Below are 20,237 nucleotides of genomic sequence, written 5' to 3'. Positions count from 1 at the left end.
AAGATTTTACACAGCATGTCAATGAATATCAAACCCCAACATTAAGTCTTAAGCATGGCAGAAGCACAGCAGGGGCTGACCATGACGCTTGGCTTATGGCAGGGGCCAAGACCCTGACAGTTACCACCAATATATTTCCATAGTTTCTACTATCTGACTCCACAGACAAAAGATTGATGCACACTAGCTCCATAGGCTCTGTTGTTTTAATGTTCTCTAAGAAGGCTTTCGCTGAACGCACTGGGCCAAGGTTGCACATTTCCTGGCAATATTATCAGCCATCCGAGGCCAGTAAAACTGCCTCCTGGGGAGGTCCAGTGTTCTTTCAGCCCCTAGATGTCCTAAATCATCATGCAGAGTTCTCATTGCTGCCAGTTAATATCTTTAAGGTAGTACCAACTGTTTACACTACCCGTTTACCATGTCTAATGTTATGTGCTACAATACCCCATCAGTTATCTTTAATTTGTCTCGTTCCCGCAACAAAAGATCAGCTTCCAAGGAAGAGAGTACTGTACAAGGCAAGTGCCTATTGTTCTTCTGAGGAAAAGGGAGAATCTTCTTTATCTCTGCGTTGTGGTGTTGAGTTTCTCTCCAGTCCTCTAAATTATAGTGAGGCAAAGGTGTCTGCTGAAGGAAAATGAGGTTCGCGGATATAGATGGAAGGCCTAGTTGCTTGGCGACAGAACCTTCCATAGGTCCAGATGATTCTAGTTCACCCCTGCTAGACAGTGCTTGGACTCGTTCCTCGGAGACCATGGTCCATTCATCCTTTTGAGACTGCTGAAATAGGGCATCTGCATCTAAATTTACTCGTCCAGCCCAGTAGTGAAGATTGAAATCATAATCAGAAAGTTCAGCCACACATCTTTGGCCCATAGCATCTAGTTTTGAAGTAGTAAGTATGTAGGCAACGAGAGCCTGACACCTGTCAATGAGCACTCTACTTGCAAAAGTGATAGGTCTCTTTTTTCCATCAGTTTCTTGATAGAGCACTGGTCCTAGTCCTTTTGTGCTTGCATCTGTGTGTAAGAGGAAGGGCTTATTTGGGTCTAAAAAGGCCAACACTTGAGCTTTGATCAGATGCCAGATAATTTCTTTAAAGTTTGCCTCAGAGTTTTTATCCCATCTATCACCCATAATACAAGCTCTCTGACCTCTCTTTGGCTACCTGTGTCTTTTGCTTCCTTTTAGGGCTCATTTTGCTGGATTGGTATCCTCTAGTTAAGTCATTCAGGGTTTTCACAATAACTGAATATCCATGCACAAACTGCCTATAATATCTGGTGAATCCAAGAAAAGTTTTTAAGTCTTTATAATAGCGAGGCCTAGGCCCATTAAGTAGGAAAGGAAATTTGTCTGAATTTGTGCTAATACCATCTTTGGAAACTATATCTTACATTTTTAACAGAAGTCTGGCAAAACTGTCATTTGTCAAGAGACACTTTCAATCCATAGGCTTCCAGCTGGTCCAGCACCTTCAAGAGTCAATCTTCATGCTCCTCCAGTGTTTTCCCAAATACTATAAGATCATCTAAGTAGACAAATACTTGCAAGAGATTTATGTCTCCTACCCCCTTTTCCATAAGCCTTTGGAAAGTAGTGGGGGCTACAGAAATACCTTGAGGCATCCTTTCACATTGGTAAAACCAGTAGGCACATGAAAGCTGTCTTCTCTTTATCTTAGGGTGCTAAAAGTATCTGATAATACCCACTTCAAAGGTCCAAAATGGAAAACCACTGGATCTCTACCAGACAATATAATAATTCTTGCACCCGTGGTATGGTGTACTGATCTGGTTTAGTACGCCTGTTCAGTGTACAATAGTCCACACACATCCTAATCTTTCCATTCTTCTTTCTAACTACCACTGTTGGGAAGGCATGGGACTATGTGAGTCTGTGATGATGCCACTGACTTGTAATTCATGCAGATGTTGCCTCACATCCCCTATCTCAGAGAGTGCAATCCTCAGTGAGAGCTCACAGAAGGGGGAGGGATCTGTCAAATGGATATGATGTTCCTCACCCTTAGAGTCTCCAATATCCCACTCATGCAATGAAAATATATTGGGTCTTTGGCAGTTTCTCTCTTAGACAATCCTTCCAGGTTTCTGGTATTGGAGAATCTCCAAAACAGATTGAAGTTGAGTCAAAACCAGATTTTGTGGATGCAGATCTATTTTGTCCCATTAATTTGGTTTCATTACCATGTTATGTTTAGTCACATTAGTAATTCTTATGGTCACTCTATCATTCCTGCTCTTTGCTCTTCCCAGCTTCTTCAACTCTTCCTAGCCACCACTACTCTCCCAGAGAGGAGTGTTCAATTCTCCCCAGCTAGCAGATTCAGCTCTGTGTCCTATTTGGATCCAAAGCTTTGCCCTTTCAGAGAACACTACCATCAGCACTTCTATATCCTGTTTGTCAGGGTCTTGGCATCTCCTGCCATGCTTCACTCCTGCTGAAAGCCAGTGTGAAGGGCTTGAACTCCGATAATCTAATACTGTCTGAACTCTCTCACCCAGTCCTGGAAAAGCTTATTGGTCTTTCTGCTGGTCTTTCTGCCGTTGTCATGGATACATAACCTTGGAGCTCCTGAACTTTCTAAAATATCTGCATTTCTGGTTGCTTTGCATTGCTTGTTGCTTTACACATGGGGGATGGGAAGTGGGAACTTAGAATGCTGGCAGTTAAGGGGATGGTGACTGGGCTGTAGTATAGGCGTGGACTTTGCATAGATTTTCATTCCTGGCAATGTAGCTGTACTGTAGCTGTACTGGATTGCTGAACTCGTGGGAAAGTTCATGCAGAACTCATGCAGTTCCAGACTCATTCAGTGAAGTCATTGAGATCTACCTGTCAGAACCTGACACTTGTCCTTTCAGCCAGCCCTGCTTTATACCATCTCTCCTAGTCACGGTGGCCCTTTCAAAAAGCATGCCCCAAGAGTCTCAGCTAAACATGCAAATTAATACAAGCCTATGTACACATCAGCTATCTGCTAGTCTGGCCTAAGGTCTATCTAAATATCTTCAGTCTACTAATCAGACCTAGGCCCAAAACCTTTTTTCAGTACAAGCTTACAAGTACACTGAATATTAGCAATAACAAAAAATCTAATTTTGAAGCAGTCAAATTATTCAAAAAAGAATGTCTTAAATTTCTGGGAGGAGTGTCTACCATAACACCCAGAAGTTTTACTACAGTGATACAGCATTATAGAGAAAACTCTCTGGAATTTGTTACAATACCTTACAAAGGAAAATCAAGTTTATCCTAGTAATGACACGTCTCATTTTGTATTCCAAAAACATTTCTTGATCTAATCAATTAGCAGTCTTGATTATTGTGTTAAGAAAACATACACAACCCAACCACTTTACAGTATAATCAGTATGTAGACTAATTATTATGTATGTAGTATAATCAGTATGTAGACTAATTATTAAAGTTAAATGAGAACATTAGGATCCTTGCTTAATTTTTCAATAGATTGGTTGGAAAGTGACATTGCTAACTTGCTTCATGAAAAAAATTTATTTCACTGTGTTCTTGTGACCTTTATTTGAAATTATTTGTTAGACAGCCAAAGTCAACCACTTATCCCTACAGGTGATGCATTTCCTTCACCCGACAAAGAAATTTTTTCCTAATCTAAAACAAAGCATATTAAAGAATTTTCCACAGACTTTATGCTTAAACTCTACTACCATCTAAATAAATAAAGGTGCTGTTGGACCCAAATCTTGTTCTACTGCAGACCAACATGGCTACCAACCGGAAACTTTTTTGGATAATGTGAATTCTCACTTCTGTTATTGCTTGATAAAAGCTCTACAATAGGACATTGGACACATTGGTTAGAGGAGTTTCAGTCAATGGAGATGACAGAAGTCAGATTTGTGAGGGTTAAAAAGAATTGATGATGATCAGCCACAGCCACAGGAGCAGACCACATGTATAGTGATTTGGGAAGAAGGTAATACGCTCTGGATTTAATGATGGCCTAGAATACATGCCTCTTTGCAGATGTACAGCTACAGACAAATAAGCTTGTGTTTCCACAGTCCATAAACATGCAGGGAACTAACGATGCTGAAGTCTTGGACACAGAAAGTTGCGTTTTCCATAGTTTGTTCAGAATAATAGGATAATCAGAATAAGTTTTGGAAATAAAACTAATTAAAATACATGATTTAGAGCTGGGTAATCAGCCTAAAATATTAATTTTTCTACATACAATATCAGAAATAGATGTCAAGGGAAACATTAGATAACATTAGAATTTAATTCTTATTCATATGCTTGTGGCATCCCAATACCATTAAACCGGGAAAAACAAACAGTACAAGTAACGGCTTGTACTTTTCAAGTTATTAGAGCATGATATCCCTAGGTATGTGGATCCAAGACAACATCATGAACCAAACCTTCGCAGCAACTCTACACTTTCATCTAAAGTTACCTTCCACTAATATGATAGCAAAGTCACTGGATGTTGCATAAAAAAATAGAGCCAGCCTACCCATTAGGCAGACGTGGGCAATTTCCTAGGGCACCAGAGGGTTGGGGGAACCTAGAGGCACTAAAAGTAGCTTGCCAGAGGCAAACAGTGCTCCCAGCCCAAGCACTATTGCCCAGGTGCATAGTATGATGAGCAATGGTGCTAGCTACTCCTGCCCTAGTCACCTTCCTGCGTCTCACCCCCATGAAGGAGGGGGGAAGTGCAGACGGCCGCCATCTCTGTCACTGCTGGTCTCTGTACCCACTTGGCTTGCAGGGCAGCTGTGGTGCCTTTCCCACCCAGATTCAAGCACACTCAGGACATAGCCTCTCTCAGCCTGTCTTCCCCATACCTGCAAAGGAGGAAGGGAGGAAGAGCAGTTAGCAGCCAAATATGCTGCCACCACAATGGCTCTGCATACACAAGGCCAGTGCCAGCGAGTATATGGTGCCAGTCTAGCCTAGAGCATCAAAAGCCGTTGGGCTGGCCCTCTAAAAGAGACATTAGGAACGATGCTGTATCCTTGACATAGCAGTTCTCAAACTGCAGGAACTGGCTTCCACAGATGCCATTACTTCTCCCACTATAAATCTGCAAAATGCACATAGTGGCACAAATTGTAGAGTTGTGTCTGGTATCCAGTTTCATAATGTTGCTTCCCACTGATATTTATTTATTTATTTTAGATTTTTATTCCGCCCTCCCTGCAAGCGGCCTCAGGGCGGGATCACATCATTTCAAAGCCACAATAAATATTACATTTCCAGAAAAACAATTTAAAACATTTAAATTCAACCAATGTGGAAACAGGATGATGGACAACCTCACTGGGAGGGTTCAGATTGTTTTCTTCCCGCTCTACCAGGCCGGCGGAGGCCTGTCCCAGCCTCAACCATATGCCTGGCGGAACATCTCTGTCTTACAGACCCAGTGAAAGGATAACAAATCTGGCCAGGCCCTAGTCTCCATAGACAGAGAGTTCCACCAGGTTGGAGCCAGGACCAAGAAAGCCCTGGATCTGGTTGAGGCTAGGCAGGCCTCCCTGGGGCCAGGGACTACCAACAGCTGTTTCTCTTCTGATCGAAGCATCCTCCAGGGAATATATAGGGAGAGGCGGCCCTGCAGATACGCTGGTCCCAGTCTCCATAGGCTTTCTAAAGCCTTTAATCTGACACCAGAATCTTTAATCTGATCTAATACTCCACTGGCAACCAATGCAGCTGACAGGTGTTATATGAGGTGTTATAACAGGTGTTATATGAGTCCTACTTGGCACTCTTGCAATAACATGTGCAATTGCATTTTGGACCAGCTGTAATCTCTGGGTCAGGCAGGAGGACAGCCCCACGTAGAGTGAGTTACAGTAATCCAGTCTAGAGATGACCATTGCCTGGATCGATGCAGTTAAGTCATGGGTCGAAAGGTAAGGAACAAGTTGCCTGGTCTGCCATAGATGGAAAAAGGAGGACCTAGCAAACACTGCGACCTGCGCCTCCATTTTCAGGGAGGCATCCAGAATCACCCACAAGCTCTTAACCCTTGGAACTGATGCAAGTGGTGCCACATCAAGGGTTGGGAGCCAGAGTCCTGATCTTACACACCCATGGCTCAAGTGCAGGACCTCCGTCTTCGTCGGGTTCAATTTCAGCTGACTCTGCTTCAACCATCCAGTCATGGCTTCAAAAGCATGCTCCAGGATATCTGAGGCCAAGTCAGGCCAGTCATCGATCATCAGTTATAACTCGGTGTCATCTGCATATTGATGACATCCCAGTCCAAAGCTCCACACTAACTGGGCAAGGGGGCACATGTAGATATTAAACAATAACAGGGAAAGTATTGCCCCCTGCAGGACACCGCACACTAAAAGGTGGCAGGATGACAATTTCTTCCCAAGCGCCACCCTCTGTCCCTGGCCGTGGAGAAAAAGAGACAAGCCATTGCAAGGCAGACCCCCTATCCCCACATTGGTGAGGTGGTGGGTCAAAAGATCCTGATCAACCATATCAAATGCTGCTGAAAGATCCAATAATATCAGCAGTGCCGAACCACCTTGATCCAGATGCCTGTGAAGATCATCCATGGGGGCAACCAGCAACGTCTCCATCCCGTGTCCCAGGCAGAACCCAGACTGGAAGGGATCTATCATCTAGGGCTGAGGTATCCTTCAGGAAACCCTGCAGCTGTTCCACCACTGCTCACTCAATCAGTTTGCCCAGAAACGGGAGGTTCAAAACTGGGCGGTAACTGACTGGGTCAGAGGGGTCCAAGGATGGTTTCTTCAACAGAGGCCTTTCCATGGTTTCCTTTAGAGTCCCAGGAAAATCACTGGAGTTCAAGGATGTTAACAATGGCCTCCAAGGGGGACTGTAGCCCATCAACACTAGCCTTTACCAGCCATGATGAGCAAGGGTCCAAGGGGCACGTAGTGGGCCTCACTGCTCACAGGGTCCTGTCAATCTCATCCCCAGAGAGTGGTCTGAAATGATCAAGTATGGGCCCAGAAGACTCTAGCTCATTGACTGTATCAATCCTCGCTGGGAAGTTGCGGCAAAGAGACAAAATTTTATCAGCAAAGAAGCTCCCAAAGGCCTCACAGCTAACAGCCGAATTCAAAATTTGGCAACCTCCTTCTGATAGGGAGACCAACGACTGAACCACATTAAAAAGTTTTGCTGGGCATGAGCTAGCTGACGCGATGGAAGCTGCATAGAAATCCTTCTTCACAGTCTTCAACACCACCTCACAGGTTTTCATAAGCATCTTATAAGATGATTTTGCCTCTTCGTCCTAAGATCATCGCCACACTCGCTCAAGCCATCTTCGCTCCCACTTCTGTAAACCAGGGAGCTCATCTGGCACGGGGGCAAAGAGGGCGACAGGGGGGCAATTTCATTGATGGCTTCAGAGAGCCAGCCTTGCCAGTCTTCCACCAGCTCATCCAATGACCGCCATGGAGCATCAGATCCCACAGAGCATTTTGGAATCCAATTGGATCCATAAGTCTCCATGGGCAAGCATAAATCAGCTCACTGCCCTTCTGGGGAGGTGTGTGTGGTATATCCAACGAAGTCTTCAAAACTGAGTGATCTGACCATGGCACTAATTCTGCTGCTTCCAGATCCACATTCATCCCCACTCCGAAGATCAGATCTAGCATGTGGCCCGCTTGATGTGTAGGGGTTGATACAAATTGGGAGAGTCCCAGTGCTGCCATGGATGACACCAGGTCCTCAGCCTGTGTGGAGGTAGCATCATCGACATGGACACTGAAGTCCCCCAGAACCACCAGTCTGGGGTACTCCAAGGCCCACCCCGACACCACATCCAGCAGTCGCAACAGGGTATCTACTGGTGTGCTAGGCAGCCGGTACACCAAGTAGATAGCCAAACTCTCCTCAGCACCCCACACCAGGTCTACACAATCAATGCCAGTGATCTCGGGGTGGGGAGTGGCTTGAAGGAGAAAGACTCTCAGGTCAGGATTGCCTCCCCTCTCCCCTGGCCTCCTGTTTGGGACTGATGGAGGACCAAGTACCCTGGGGTGGGGGGTCAGTTCTCCTAAGGCAACTGTTTCACCCTCCCTCACCCAGGTCTCAGTCACGCATACCAGGTCCATATCGCTCACCGCAAAGAAGTCTTGTAAGGTTGCAGATTTATTATTTATGGACCTGGTATTGCACAGCATCAGTGTTGAAGAGAGGTTTGTTTTCCAAGCTCCACAACCGGCATATCTCAGTATGGGGCGTATATCTCCATGACCTTCTCATCTTAGACCTGCCCCCACAGCCATATCTCCCTCGATCCCAGAGGACTAGGATCGCTGACTCCATGTCGGCCACCCTCCCTATATCCACCATCATTCAACTTACTCCCCATTCTACCAAGAACAATGAATGTCATCAAACATTAATTCAATAATAACACAATGGGCTTCAACAGATAAATATTCTAGCCATACAAAATTTACTTTCAGTTTACCTAAGGGCAGTTTAATTGCCTTTAATCCCAACGACTCAATCCCCAATAAAATTCAATTTAGTTCAACATTTCACCCACCTCTCCATCTGATTAATCCAATTCTTGGTTCAATCACCTAATATTAAATTCCAAATTGCAGCAGCGCAGGGATTTTTTTTTTAATCTTTATCAATCTTAGCGAAATTTTTCCTTTTAAGGCCCAAATAAAGCAGGGTAGTACAGTCAATATATTTAAACCTCTAATTTCTAAGGGAACCATTATTTAATCAATCCCACAGGAGCCCATTCATGTAATATCTGTCAGACTTGCTGTGATTAATCCAGTTCTAGTTGGATCCCATATAATAACAATTCCAGTTTGTGGTGAGAACTTTTGTTTCTTTGTTTAGCTCTATTAATCTAGCTATGGCCACAAAACATCAGGGTGGTATAATTAAATAACTACAATCACTTGATTAATAGGGAAACAATAATTTAACCAACTCCACGGGGGTCTCCAACCTTCCTGATATCCCTCAAGCTGGCAAAACACTTTGAACTTGTTTTAACACCGGCTCTGAGACCAGAGCACTCAGGGGGAGGGGCTGAGCAGGTGGAAAAGCTCAGCCCTTGATGAAGCTTCAGCTGATCCTTTGTGCTGCTGCTCCAATACACAGATAATCAGTTTTATAACATGTAACCGCTCTGAAGATAGTGAAGATAGTGCAACAAATCTTTTGTACTACATTAGAATATTTACTGTTCTGCTTTTCTGTTTAAAAATAAGTAACAGTGATAGATATGTTAAGATTATTAAGATGAATAAGTATTGCTGATATACCTAGGGTATATACCTATTGCTGATATACCTAGGGTAACAAAATAAAAATAAAACAAGAGGTACAATAATAAGTAATTTCCAGCCAAATGTACCTGCATTTCACAATCTGCTCGAAGATTAAGTTCTTCGCAGCATTCCCTGGATATTCTCAAAAAAATATACTCCTTTGTTTTTTCCTCTATCGCTGCTTCATACACCTTCTCTTTGGTTCCTTGGGTGAGTACTGACTTCTCTTTAGCAACTGGCAATAAATAAACAGCATTGACTTTGGTCATCACCAGTCGTCCTGCCAAAGTGTCTTCAGAAAGTGTTTCAGTGAGTTTAAAGCGTCCAAAGAGTTGTCCATTTTGGGCATATTTTGCACCTCCAGAAACACCGGTGAGCATGAAGCTTGCTACAATCTGCAATTGCACTTTAATGTTGAACCTAAATCAGAAAGCATACAGTGAGCACCAAAAAGGGAATTGGTTTTTTATATGTGGTAGAAACAATAATATAAACTAAGAATCAAAGTGACATAATACTCCCCATTTCACTAAGCATGAGGCATCATTCCTATCCTAACTTCCGTGTTACCCATCTACCCGGGGTCTTGGTGCAGGCACTGGACCCCCCCTTCGCTGCTGAGATCTCTACTCCACTTCAGGAAGGTGAGCATGTCCCAATTCATCGTGATATCCGGCTCATGCATTAGTCTCTAATAGTCCTACTCTGTATTTCTTAGCTCTTGTATGCAATCTTGTATGTGTGTGTAAGATTAGGCATACGCCACACTATTAGAAAATACACGTTATTGATTGAATAATTGTAGTTTGCCTCTTTGTCACAGAGATTTCTGGACTAACAACACTTTTATTCCACTCTAATTAAATAGTAATTCTACTCTAGGTTTTGATCATTGTTTTAATGTTTTTGTATGTGTGTTTTAACTTGGTTTTAATGGTTTTAATGATATGTTTTTGTTTGGTTTTAATATTTTTAAGATTTGTTATTGTTATTGTTATTAATAGTAATAGTTTGCCTTTCTCACTGAGATCCAAGGCAGATTACACACTGCAAGTGAATACAATATTATCAATAGCTAGGACATTCATTGAGTGAAAAATAATATGATCAACAGAAGAGACATTCAATGAAAGCAGATACAATAAAATATGGTAGAAGAACATTTGAAAACTAGCATAAAGCCAAAAAGAGAGATGAAACCTTTCTGAAATAAAACATAATTACTTAACATGACATCTTTAGCAATGTGGAACTACCCAGTAGGAGCATATCTACATCAGCAGACAGTACACAATAGCATAATCTATAGTTCTTGTCCTTACCAAGGTATCTTTTAGAGCTATACAGTTTGCAGAAAGCCAGGAGACTGGGAGGTTTTCTAACCTCCTCGGGCAGGCCATTACATAATATTTAGGCTACCATAGAGAAAGCACATGTACGGGCAGCTGTTGACTTGGCTCTTCTGCAAGGTGATATCTGCAGAAGGCCCTGCTCAAATGTATGAAAGTGCCAGGCCAGAAAATAAGGAAAGAGGCAGTTGCACAGATATGAGCGTCCAAGGCCATTAAGGGCTTTGAATGTAATAGTCATGACTTCCAACTGGACCTGGTAACTGATGGGTAGTCAATGGAGTGACTGCAGAATGGGAGTGATATTCTCCTTAATGTAAACAAGCTGCAGCGTTTTGCACCAGATGGAGTCTCCACATAGACTCTAAGTGGAGAACTATGTCGAGTAAATTACAGTAGTCTAGTCTCGATGTTACTGTAGCATGAATCCAGGTGGCCAGATCAGGCTAGTCTTGCGTTGGGTATATTTTTAATTTGATAGCCATCTTGAGAGCCAGTTTGGTGTAGTGGGTAACAGGGGCAGGACTCTAATCTGGAGAACCGGGTCTCACAGGGTGTTTTGTTGTAGGGATAATAATGACATACTTTGTAAACCGCTCTGAGTGGGTGTTAAGTTGTCCTGAAGGGCAGTACATAAATCAAATGTAATTATTATGTTATTATTGGCCCTAATAAGGGCAGAAAGGTGAGGTACACATTTTGTGAATAAGTATCTGGCAACAAGTTCAAGGATAGTAATTTCCCTAAAACGTCATGTCTGGAAGAGTGTGATAATACAGGGAATTCTAAACGTTAAATCAATCAAAAGTATTTAATGAAATACTATAAGCAGATTCTTCTTTCAACTAATAATCTTGGTCCCTTCTCTTCTTGAGAATGAAATGACAATATAAGAGAAAATACATGACAGGGGGCGGGGGGGACAACCATACAGGCATATTCTTTTTCTTGCATATATTCTTTCTCTGGACTTATAATTAGGCAATTTGTATTCTTGTTCCTTTACTATGGGAACAAGATGAACATAAGAAATCAAATGAAGAGTTCAACGATAACTGGAAGGAAATGGTTTGCTTTTTATCAATACACCAGAGGTGGTTAATACTAATTGACAAATAAGTTTCTTTCATACTCATGGCTTGTCATTCATTTCAGTATAACTGAAGAAGGTATAAATATATAAAAATTCCACTATTGGATATACATACAGCAGGTTGGTTTTTTAAAAAAATGATTACTGTTTCAATACATAAAAATAAACACAAAATATAACACATAACATTTTGCACTCGTACATATGGAAAGAAAAGCAGGCGTTTATAATCTCATAAAATGCATAAGGAAACACAAGCATGTTTACTTTATTATTCCAGAACTTCATAAACAATGCCATACTCTCAATAAATTTATCTGAACACTGAAAATTATTTCTATGATCCCTTTGATAACTTTTTCATTTTGTTGTTCTTGCCAATTTAGAAACAGTAAATGGGCTCAAAACCAATTCTGTTCTGAAAGGGGAATGCCCTTTTACATATCCAAACAGAATGACTTTTAGATCAGGGAGTATATTATAACAATATTTTGTCAACAAACTGAATTGCTGATTTCCAAAAGGGCAGAATTTTTGAAAAGGAGCCAAAAATATGTAAAAATCAACCATAAATAAGTCACATCGTCACAACTGATCCCACAGGTTATCATGCAGAGAGGCAAGTAGGGTTTCCAGCTCCAGGTTGGAGATTTTCTGGAGATTTTGGGAGTGGAGCCTGGAGAGGTCAGGATTTGGGGAAGGGAGGGACCTCAGCATGGTATAATCCTCCTACAGAGTCCATCCTCCAAAGCAGCCATTTTCTCCAGGGGAACTGATCTCTATGGCCTGGAGATCAACTGTAATTCCAGATCTCCAGCCTCTACCTGGAGGCTGGCAACCCTAGTGGCAAGCTTATGCTGAATGGGATACCACTGAAATAGTTTTTAACAACATTTTCTTTTAAGCTCATAGAAATAAGTCTAAGTGCTGCACAATTCCACATCTTCCTTCATTCCTGTAAAACAGTATTAGTCTCTAAATCCTTATTCCATTTTCCAATATAACTTAAAAGTGCTTTCTAGATTTAGTAACAAGGAATATATTTTAATAACTGAACCACCAGGTGGCTGATCAATAATGCTAATTCTAAACTCAAAGACTGTTTTTGCTCTTAAACCACTATAATTCCTCAATAACGTGTTTGCCAAATGTTTGACCTGAAAAAATCTTAAATAATGGTTTTTATGTCCCCATGTTTTAAAACACTTTATAACTCAATATGTGATGATCCTTTATCAGATCTTTCACTATATCCAAATTATTCTTCTTGCAATCCTTACATTCATTTAAATTCTGAATGTTCTGTGATTGCTCATTAACTAATGCCGAGCTTAAGGAGGCAAAGACCAGGGCTTAAAGAAGATAGAACTTTATACCATTCTGAATATATTGCTTTTAAAATAGGATTACTAAATTCTAACTGTTTCTGAAACTAGATTAGATCATTTAATTGAAAATTCCTTCAGATAAAGGACTCAAAATGAACACTTTATTAGGAAAATATCACTCTTTCCTATCCACCGACTGTGTAGCTGCATAGTGCAATTTTATATTTGGGGTCCCATGCTCTCCTTTCGCTGGTTGGTTAAGTATACTTATGCAACCAAACCAAATAAAATCCCTAATTAATTTTTCCTACGGAGTTTATTAAGAACTTTGGAATGACATTTATTTTACTACTAGCAATTCTGTCTAACATGATACAGACAGTGAACACCAAGAACTCAATACTTCAGTTTTCAAAAGCAATTTATGATTATTTCATTCCAACAAGGATTCTAAGTCTTGCTAGATCCAAATTCCAAGATACTGAACAGCTCAACTTCTCAAAGGGATGAAACTAAGTTATTGTATTTTTATGTAATTCAGACATGTTAAAGCCTAATAAATGAGCCTTAGTTAAATTCACCTTTTAACCAGAAACAGACCCAAATAGGTTAATCAAGTTTCTTATTTCAGCTACAGGTTCCATTGGTTAAGTTATAGTGAGAGCAAATATCCACCTCTCTGTCAGATACGCCTCCAGCATATCTGTCATGTGTTATGGATTTCTTGCTGCAGTGTGTAGTGTATCTCTGAGACCATGTAGAGGGAAACCTGTTTGGCTGAATGGTTGCTAGCTGCTTATCTTGCAGGTGTTTTGGTTACCATTTCCTGGCCGGCCTGAGAACATGGCCTTGAAGTTCCAGCAGAGACTGCACCAACCTCCTAAGAGATTGAGCAGAGCTCATCCTTTCCCTCCTCCCCTCTTCCCTGGCTCCCTGGCTCAGCGCGCCAAAATCCTAACGGACTTTCTTTCCCACTTGGGGGTGGGGGGACTTTGCTTTGCTACACTGAGTCATTCCAGCCAATGATCCTGTCTGACCATCTTGATACTAGTATTCTTCTTTAATAAAGTAAATTTAACTCATACACCTAAGTGATGCAGTGAAGTGCTTGGAGGGAAATACCTGGCAAGACCTGACACTATCAACATATATTTGGTATCTGATTTCCAAAAGTATCTTCAAAAACCATTTTTTTATCGCCAGAAAAAGCAGAAGTGGTGAAAGTAGACCACTATGTAGAAAAAACTTTTCAACAACCACTCTTGCTGATGGATGGTCATATATGAGTGCAATCCAGGAGGTTAAGTTTTTAAATATTTTGAATATTTTAACGTTAGTCAAAGCAGTGGCTTTTCATATGGGTGGAGATTTCTGCACTACACTACATGGGAACCTGAGAGTATTATTAAGAACCTTCATACATTTCATAGTTTCCAGAAGAAATTTTTCACATCCTATCAGGAAAATAAATTACGGAGGGATACGAGAAGGACAGGAGAAAGAGACGGAATTTTTCCTCTTCCTACCCTCTCCACCTCTTCACTCCTATTTGCCAGCACCATCTAGTCTATGATCAGAATTGGGATCAGAGACCATGAGGCCTTTGAAACAATTTTTCTCCTTCTCCCTCTCACCCCCAACCCACCATACTTTGCACTGTAACAGAGTAACATTCCCTGCAATTCAAAGGATCTTATAAGGGAGGGGGGAAATTAGGCTTCAAAATCACCTGCGATTCAATTCCCAGTCCTGCTTAGCTAAGAATTCATGCCTACACATTGCTGTCTGTGGCCAATGATCAGCGGCAGCATGAGGATTTATGTATTTATTTATTTATAGTCCGCCTTTCTTACTGAGACTCAAGGCGGATTACACAGTATGAGATTAGTACAATCAGTAACAAGTACATTTCAATACAGTATCAAGGACATTTCCATAAACAATGCCATAGGGTAAATAGATACAAATTTAAAAGGCATAGCCCATTTTCACACTGCCTTAAAATAGCGGCAGGCTCTTGGAATGCTAGCGGCTTCTTAGCACGATATGAGCTGAAAACACACCCCGCATCTGTTTTAAAGAAAACATCGTGCGAAGAAGCCGCCAGCATTTCGGGAGCCTGCTGCTTTTTTAAGGTAGTATGGAAACGTCTACAGCATTAGCAAGAATCCAATACAGAGTAGGAAAAATACTGAAACAGAACATAATCAATTCTAGGACTGACATTAGACAACATGGAGCACTGGTGGTACATGGAGTACATACTTAAAGCAGCAGATAATATGTAAGGCAATATAGTGATGAAGTCTATGGTCCCTAACTCACTAGCGAAGCATGTGAGACATCATCCCTACAATACAGCCCTCCCATTTGAGTAAAAAACCTTTTTGAATAGTTCGGTTTTGCATCGTTTATGAAAAGCCAAGAGAGTGGGGGCTCTTCTGACTTCCTCTGGCAGGTCATTACACAGGATAGGGGCCACCACATACTCAGCCCTAAGACTCTTTTGGTTTGAAGAGAAGATGAGAGGTTGTATCTTCTTTATATCTCAAGGTCTCAGTATTGCCTCCTATGGGGAGACCTATCCTTTCTCCCATTTTTCCATTCATTTTATCCACATGCTAACTATCCACTTCATTGACAAAAAGAATTAAGTGACTGCATATACAAAAACATGCAGATTAGATGTGATCTTCAGATTCAGAATATATGTCAAACATGGTCTCTGTTTTTTGCAAACTTTCTATTGCTGAGCTTGATTATTTCAACATAACCCAAATCATTACCTTAAAAATATAAATCCACCAATTATTTCCATGGTCACAAAAGATAGGACTCCCACGAATACTACAGATGAGCCCCACTCTAGTTCAAAATCAAATCTAGTACCTCTGTCTGAGTTAATGAAACATGAGGGCGCTCTCCATCACCACATTAGACCAGCAACTGTCTATACATTCATTATCGAAATGGGAAAATTTGGTGGTTCCTATTTTAAACTATCTGTAGCTCTGAAGATGGATGGAGCTGTCAGAGAGACTGTTAGCTTAGATACCAAGTAACTTCATTGCACGACTCCAAGGATGCATGAGTTAAAGATTTATTGATAATCTAAGAGTTCAGTACAGTAGACATTTCATTGACAGGAATAACCGTTCCCTCCCCCTGCTAAGCATTAAACTCTTCAAGCCGAAGCTAAGATCTAATTAGCTGAAGAAGGTAAAGTCAAAGTAAACAAAGTTGTTTTGACTAGGCCTCCCGGTCTTCTTCGGTCAACTGGCTGCATCTCCCTGCTAACGTTGTTGATAACGTTCCCACTGATAACATTCCTTCTCACAGCTTCTCTGACATGTAGCACTCAATAGCACTCTTAAAGCAGGGCACAGGAGATCGGGCGTGCAACCCAACAGTGAACCCGCCCCCCAAACCCTCCAAAGTATGGCAGGGGCCACCCTGACAGGAGCTTTGGCTGTCATCAGTATACTGATGGCACTAAGATTTATATTTCATGCTTTGTTGAAAGAAAAACAGATTGGCAAGTACTGTTGTCAGGAGCGGTTCTTCCAGTAACATCTTGATCATATATTAGCACCCTATGTAGACTCTTCTGACCCTGCCAAGCTAATCAATGCACCATAACCTCCAAACGGGATTACTGTAATGCCCTCAGTGTGAAGAAGACAACTTGGAAATAACAATCGGCTTTTGTCTTGAGTTAGACATACAAGATGTATAATACTGTCACTTCAAAAGCAAACGCAAGGTAAAAGAGGCAATTGGACCACTGTTGGGAGTAGATGGAGAAACTCTGATGCAGAACAGAGAAAAAGCAGACAGGCTTAATGACTTTTTTGCCTCTGTTTTCTCCCTGAAGAACTCAGGCACATCTAGAGATAGTAGCAAATGTGGCAGGACACCTGAGTGGCTAGTTGACATTGACAGAGAGGTTGTGGAGAGGCATCTGGCTGCACTGGATGAACACAAATCCCCTGGGCCGGATGGGGTGCACTCAAGAGTGCTCAAAGAACTTTCTAGAGAACTTGCAGAACCCCTGTCCATCATCTTCAAGGCCTCCTGGAAGACTGGGGATGTGCCACAAGATTGGAGAAGAGCGAATGTTATCCCAATCTTTAAGAAAGAGAAGAACGACGACCCAGGAAACTACAGGCCTGTCAGTCTGACTTCTGTTGCTGGGAAGATATTAGAACAGATTTTAAAGGGATCAATCTCTAAGCATCTGAAGGACCACTCAGTGATCCAGGGAAGTCAGCATGGTTTTGTTACTAACAGATCTTGCCAGACCAACCTGGTTTCCTTCTTTGATCGAGTGACCAGCTTACTGGATCGGAGGAACTCTGTTGATGTGATTTATCTGGATTTCAGTAAAGCTTTTGATAAGGTCCCCCATGACATTCTGATAGGCAAACTGGAAGACTGTGGACTGGACTATAGGACAGTTCGGTGCATAGGGAACTGGTTAGAGGACCACACCTAAAGAGTGGTGGTCAACGGCGTTTCATCAGATTGGAGGGAGGTGTCCAGTGGGGTGCCGCAGGGCTCGGTTTTGGGCCCGGTACTTTTCAATATTTTTATCAATGATCTGGATGAAGGAGTGGAAGGGCTGCTCATTAAATTTGCTGATGATTCCAAATTGGGAGGAGTAGCAAACAGCCAAGAAGACAGAATTAAAATTCAACAAGACCTGAATACTCTGGAGAAGTGGGCAGCTGTGAATAGGATGCAATTCAACAAAGACAAGTGCACAGTATTACATCTGGGCCACAAAAATGGGAAGCACAAATACTGGATGCGGGATACACTTCTGGGCAGTAGTATATGTGAAAGAGATCTTGGGGTAAGAGTGGACTGTAAACTAAATATGAGCAGTCAGTGTGACGCGGTGGCAAAAAAGGCCAATTCAATCCTGGGTTGTATCAAAGGGGCCATCACGTCGAAATCGCAGGAGGTCATAGCCTCTCTCTATACTGCCTTGGTCAGGCCGCACCAGGAGTATTGTGTGTAGTTCTGGATGCCTCACTTCAAAAAGGATGTGGACAAAATCACGAGGGTGTAGAGGAGAGTGACAAGGATGATCAGGGGTCTGGAGACTGAGCCCTACGAGGAAAAGCTGAGTGCCTTGGGAATGTTTAGTTTGGAGAAGAGGAGATTGAGGGGGGACACAATTGCTCTCTTTAAGTATTTGAAAGGCTGTCATTTGGAGGAGGGCAGGGAGCTGTTCCAGTTGGCAGCAGAGGGTAGGACCCGAAACAACGGGCTTAAATTACATGCGCAAAGGTACCGGCCCCTTCCAACTCTATGATTCTATAATTCTATGAAAATCTGCACTGATTGCCAGTTTGGTTGTTGTGGGTTTTCCGGGCTGTATTGCCGTGGTCTTGGCATTGTAGTTCCTGACGTTTCGCCCGCAGCTGTGGCTGGCATCTTCAGAGGTGTAGCACCAAAAGACAGAGATCTCTCAGTGTCACAGTGGCCGTGAAAGCCTTCGACAATACATCGATTACCAGTTTGTTTCTAAAACCAACTCATGGTGCTTGTTCCCTACCAAGAACCCCCACCTCTCCCAATATGCTTCTTATATATTGAGCCCACCTCTTCTATTATGCTTCTATGTGCTAAATACATTCCCCAGTTGACTTCCTTTTTATTGTAGTTTCTATTAGAAGGACCAACTCAGTCAAGGGCATTTTGGGATGCGCGGCTGGTGCTACGGAATGACTTGCAGAGCCCACATTCATTTGCAATTTTTCATAGGACTTGTAAACCTACACTATTTCAGATAGTTTTTTAAAATTAAAATTAAGATGTTGACAGTTGCAGTAGTCTGTCTACTTACATTGATTTGTTTCTGTAGCAACTGTTTTGATCTTTATTGTAATCTAGTTCTGCATTTGCAAGAAACAGATATTGGACAGACTTATTTACCCCAAATTAGTGGCAGTGCGCAGGCCTATTTCTTCCTTTGAAAGGGGGATTTACCCTCTTTGTGGGGTGAAGTAGGAGCCCCATCTTTTTCTGCAATATAGGGATTCACCTGGATATGCAGAAATATCCTGGGTTTTTTTGGCAGTCCCATTTTTCTGTCTTAGCACAGACTATGCAACTTTACTATTAGAGGGAACAACCTGGGAGACTGCAAGGAATCGCAAGGCAGAGAGGAAAATAAACAATTTAGAAATTACTCTGCATACACACGTACCAAGCTCCCTCTCTCTGATTCTATTATTTATCTATTTATTTATCAACATTTATATCCCGGCTTTCTGTCCTCACAAGGGCCATCAAGGCAGCTAACAAATTAAAACATACATACTAAAATCACATTATAAGAACATTAAAATCAACCAAAACATAATTAAAAGTTAAAAAACAGAGCTTTAAAAACAGACATAAAAACAACAATTAAAACAATTGTTGTTGTATTGCCTTCGACAATACAACAATTAAAACGTTTAATACAATTAAGACTTTGAGCATGAAGGCGAGATCACTGAGGGTATGGAAGTGAAACAAGTCTTCACTTGCAGGTGGAAAATGGCCACAGAATGGGACAGATGAATCTCGCTGGAGAGAAAGTTCCAGAGTTTTGGTACTAGACACTCTCAGGTGCTTGAACAAAGTTCAAATCCTATGTTTGTGTTTCTTTTGATTGACTCTTAACATTCCATGCATACAAAAAGCATTTTTAGTCTTTATTAGAATGTTGCAAGGGTGACCTGCAGGCCACACGATGATGTCACTTCCCAGGGTGACCTGCAGGCCACACGATGATGTCACTTCCCAGGGTGACCTACAGGCCACACGATGATGTCACTTCCCAGAAGTAACATCATTGCACAGCCCGGGACCAAACGCATGTGAACAGCAAAGATAAGGTAAGTGCCAAGTCACCCAAGCACTGACCTTATCTTTGCACAGGTGGAGGGACCTGGCAACCCTATGAAATGCTATCATGATTTGTACATGTCACACAGTTCATACTGACTTACACGACATGATCTGCCTTGGATCTCACTGAGAAAGGTAGATTGTAAATAAGATAAATGATAATTATGTACTTTAGATATAGCAATAATGTTATCATCCAAATACTCATCCATCACTACACAGTGTGAATGGCAGCATCGTATAACAC

At 41.8% G+C, this 20,237-nt stretch overlaps 1 protein-coding gene across 1 annotated transcript in view; it reads right to left on the bottom strand.

The window, feature by feature from the left end:
- The window catches only part of HELZ (helicase with zinc finger), a 255,751-nt gene that overhangs the window by 149,736 nt on the left and 85,778 nt on the right, over nt 1-20,237 (bottom strand). Inside the window, exon 12 of the mRNA XM_054976797.1 lies at nt 9,401-9,734. Coding sequence (XP_054832772.1) covers nt 9,401-9,734 — 334 coding nt within the window. The remainder of the gene's footprint in view (nt 1-9,400; nt 9,735-20,237) is intronic.

The sequence above is a fragment of the Eublepharis macularius genome, chromosome 4, assembly GCF_028583425.1.
Source record: "Eublepharis macularius isolate TG4126 chromosome 4, MPM_Emac_v1.0, whole genome shotgun sequence".
In the NCBI taxonomy this organism is placed as follows: Eukaryota; Metazoa; Chordata; class Lepidosauria; order Squamata; family Eublepharidae; genus Eublepharis; species Eublepharis macularius.
The sequence above is the reverse complement of the archived record's forward strand: the minus strand, read 5'-3'. Positions and strand labels throughout refer to the sequence as shown.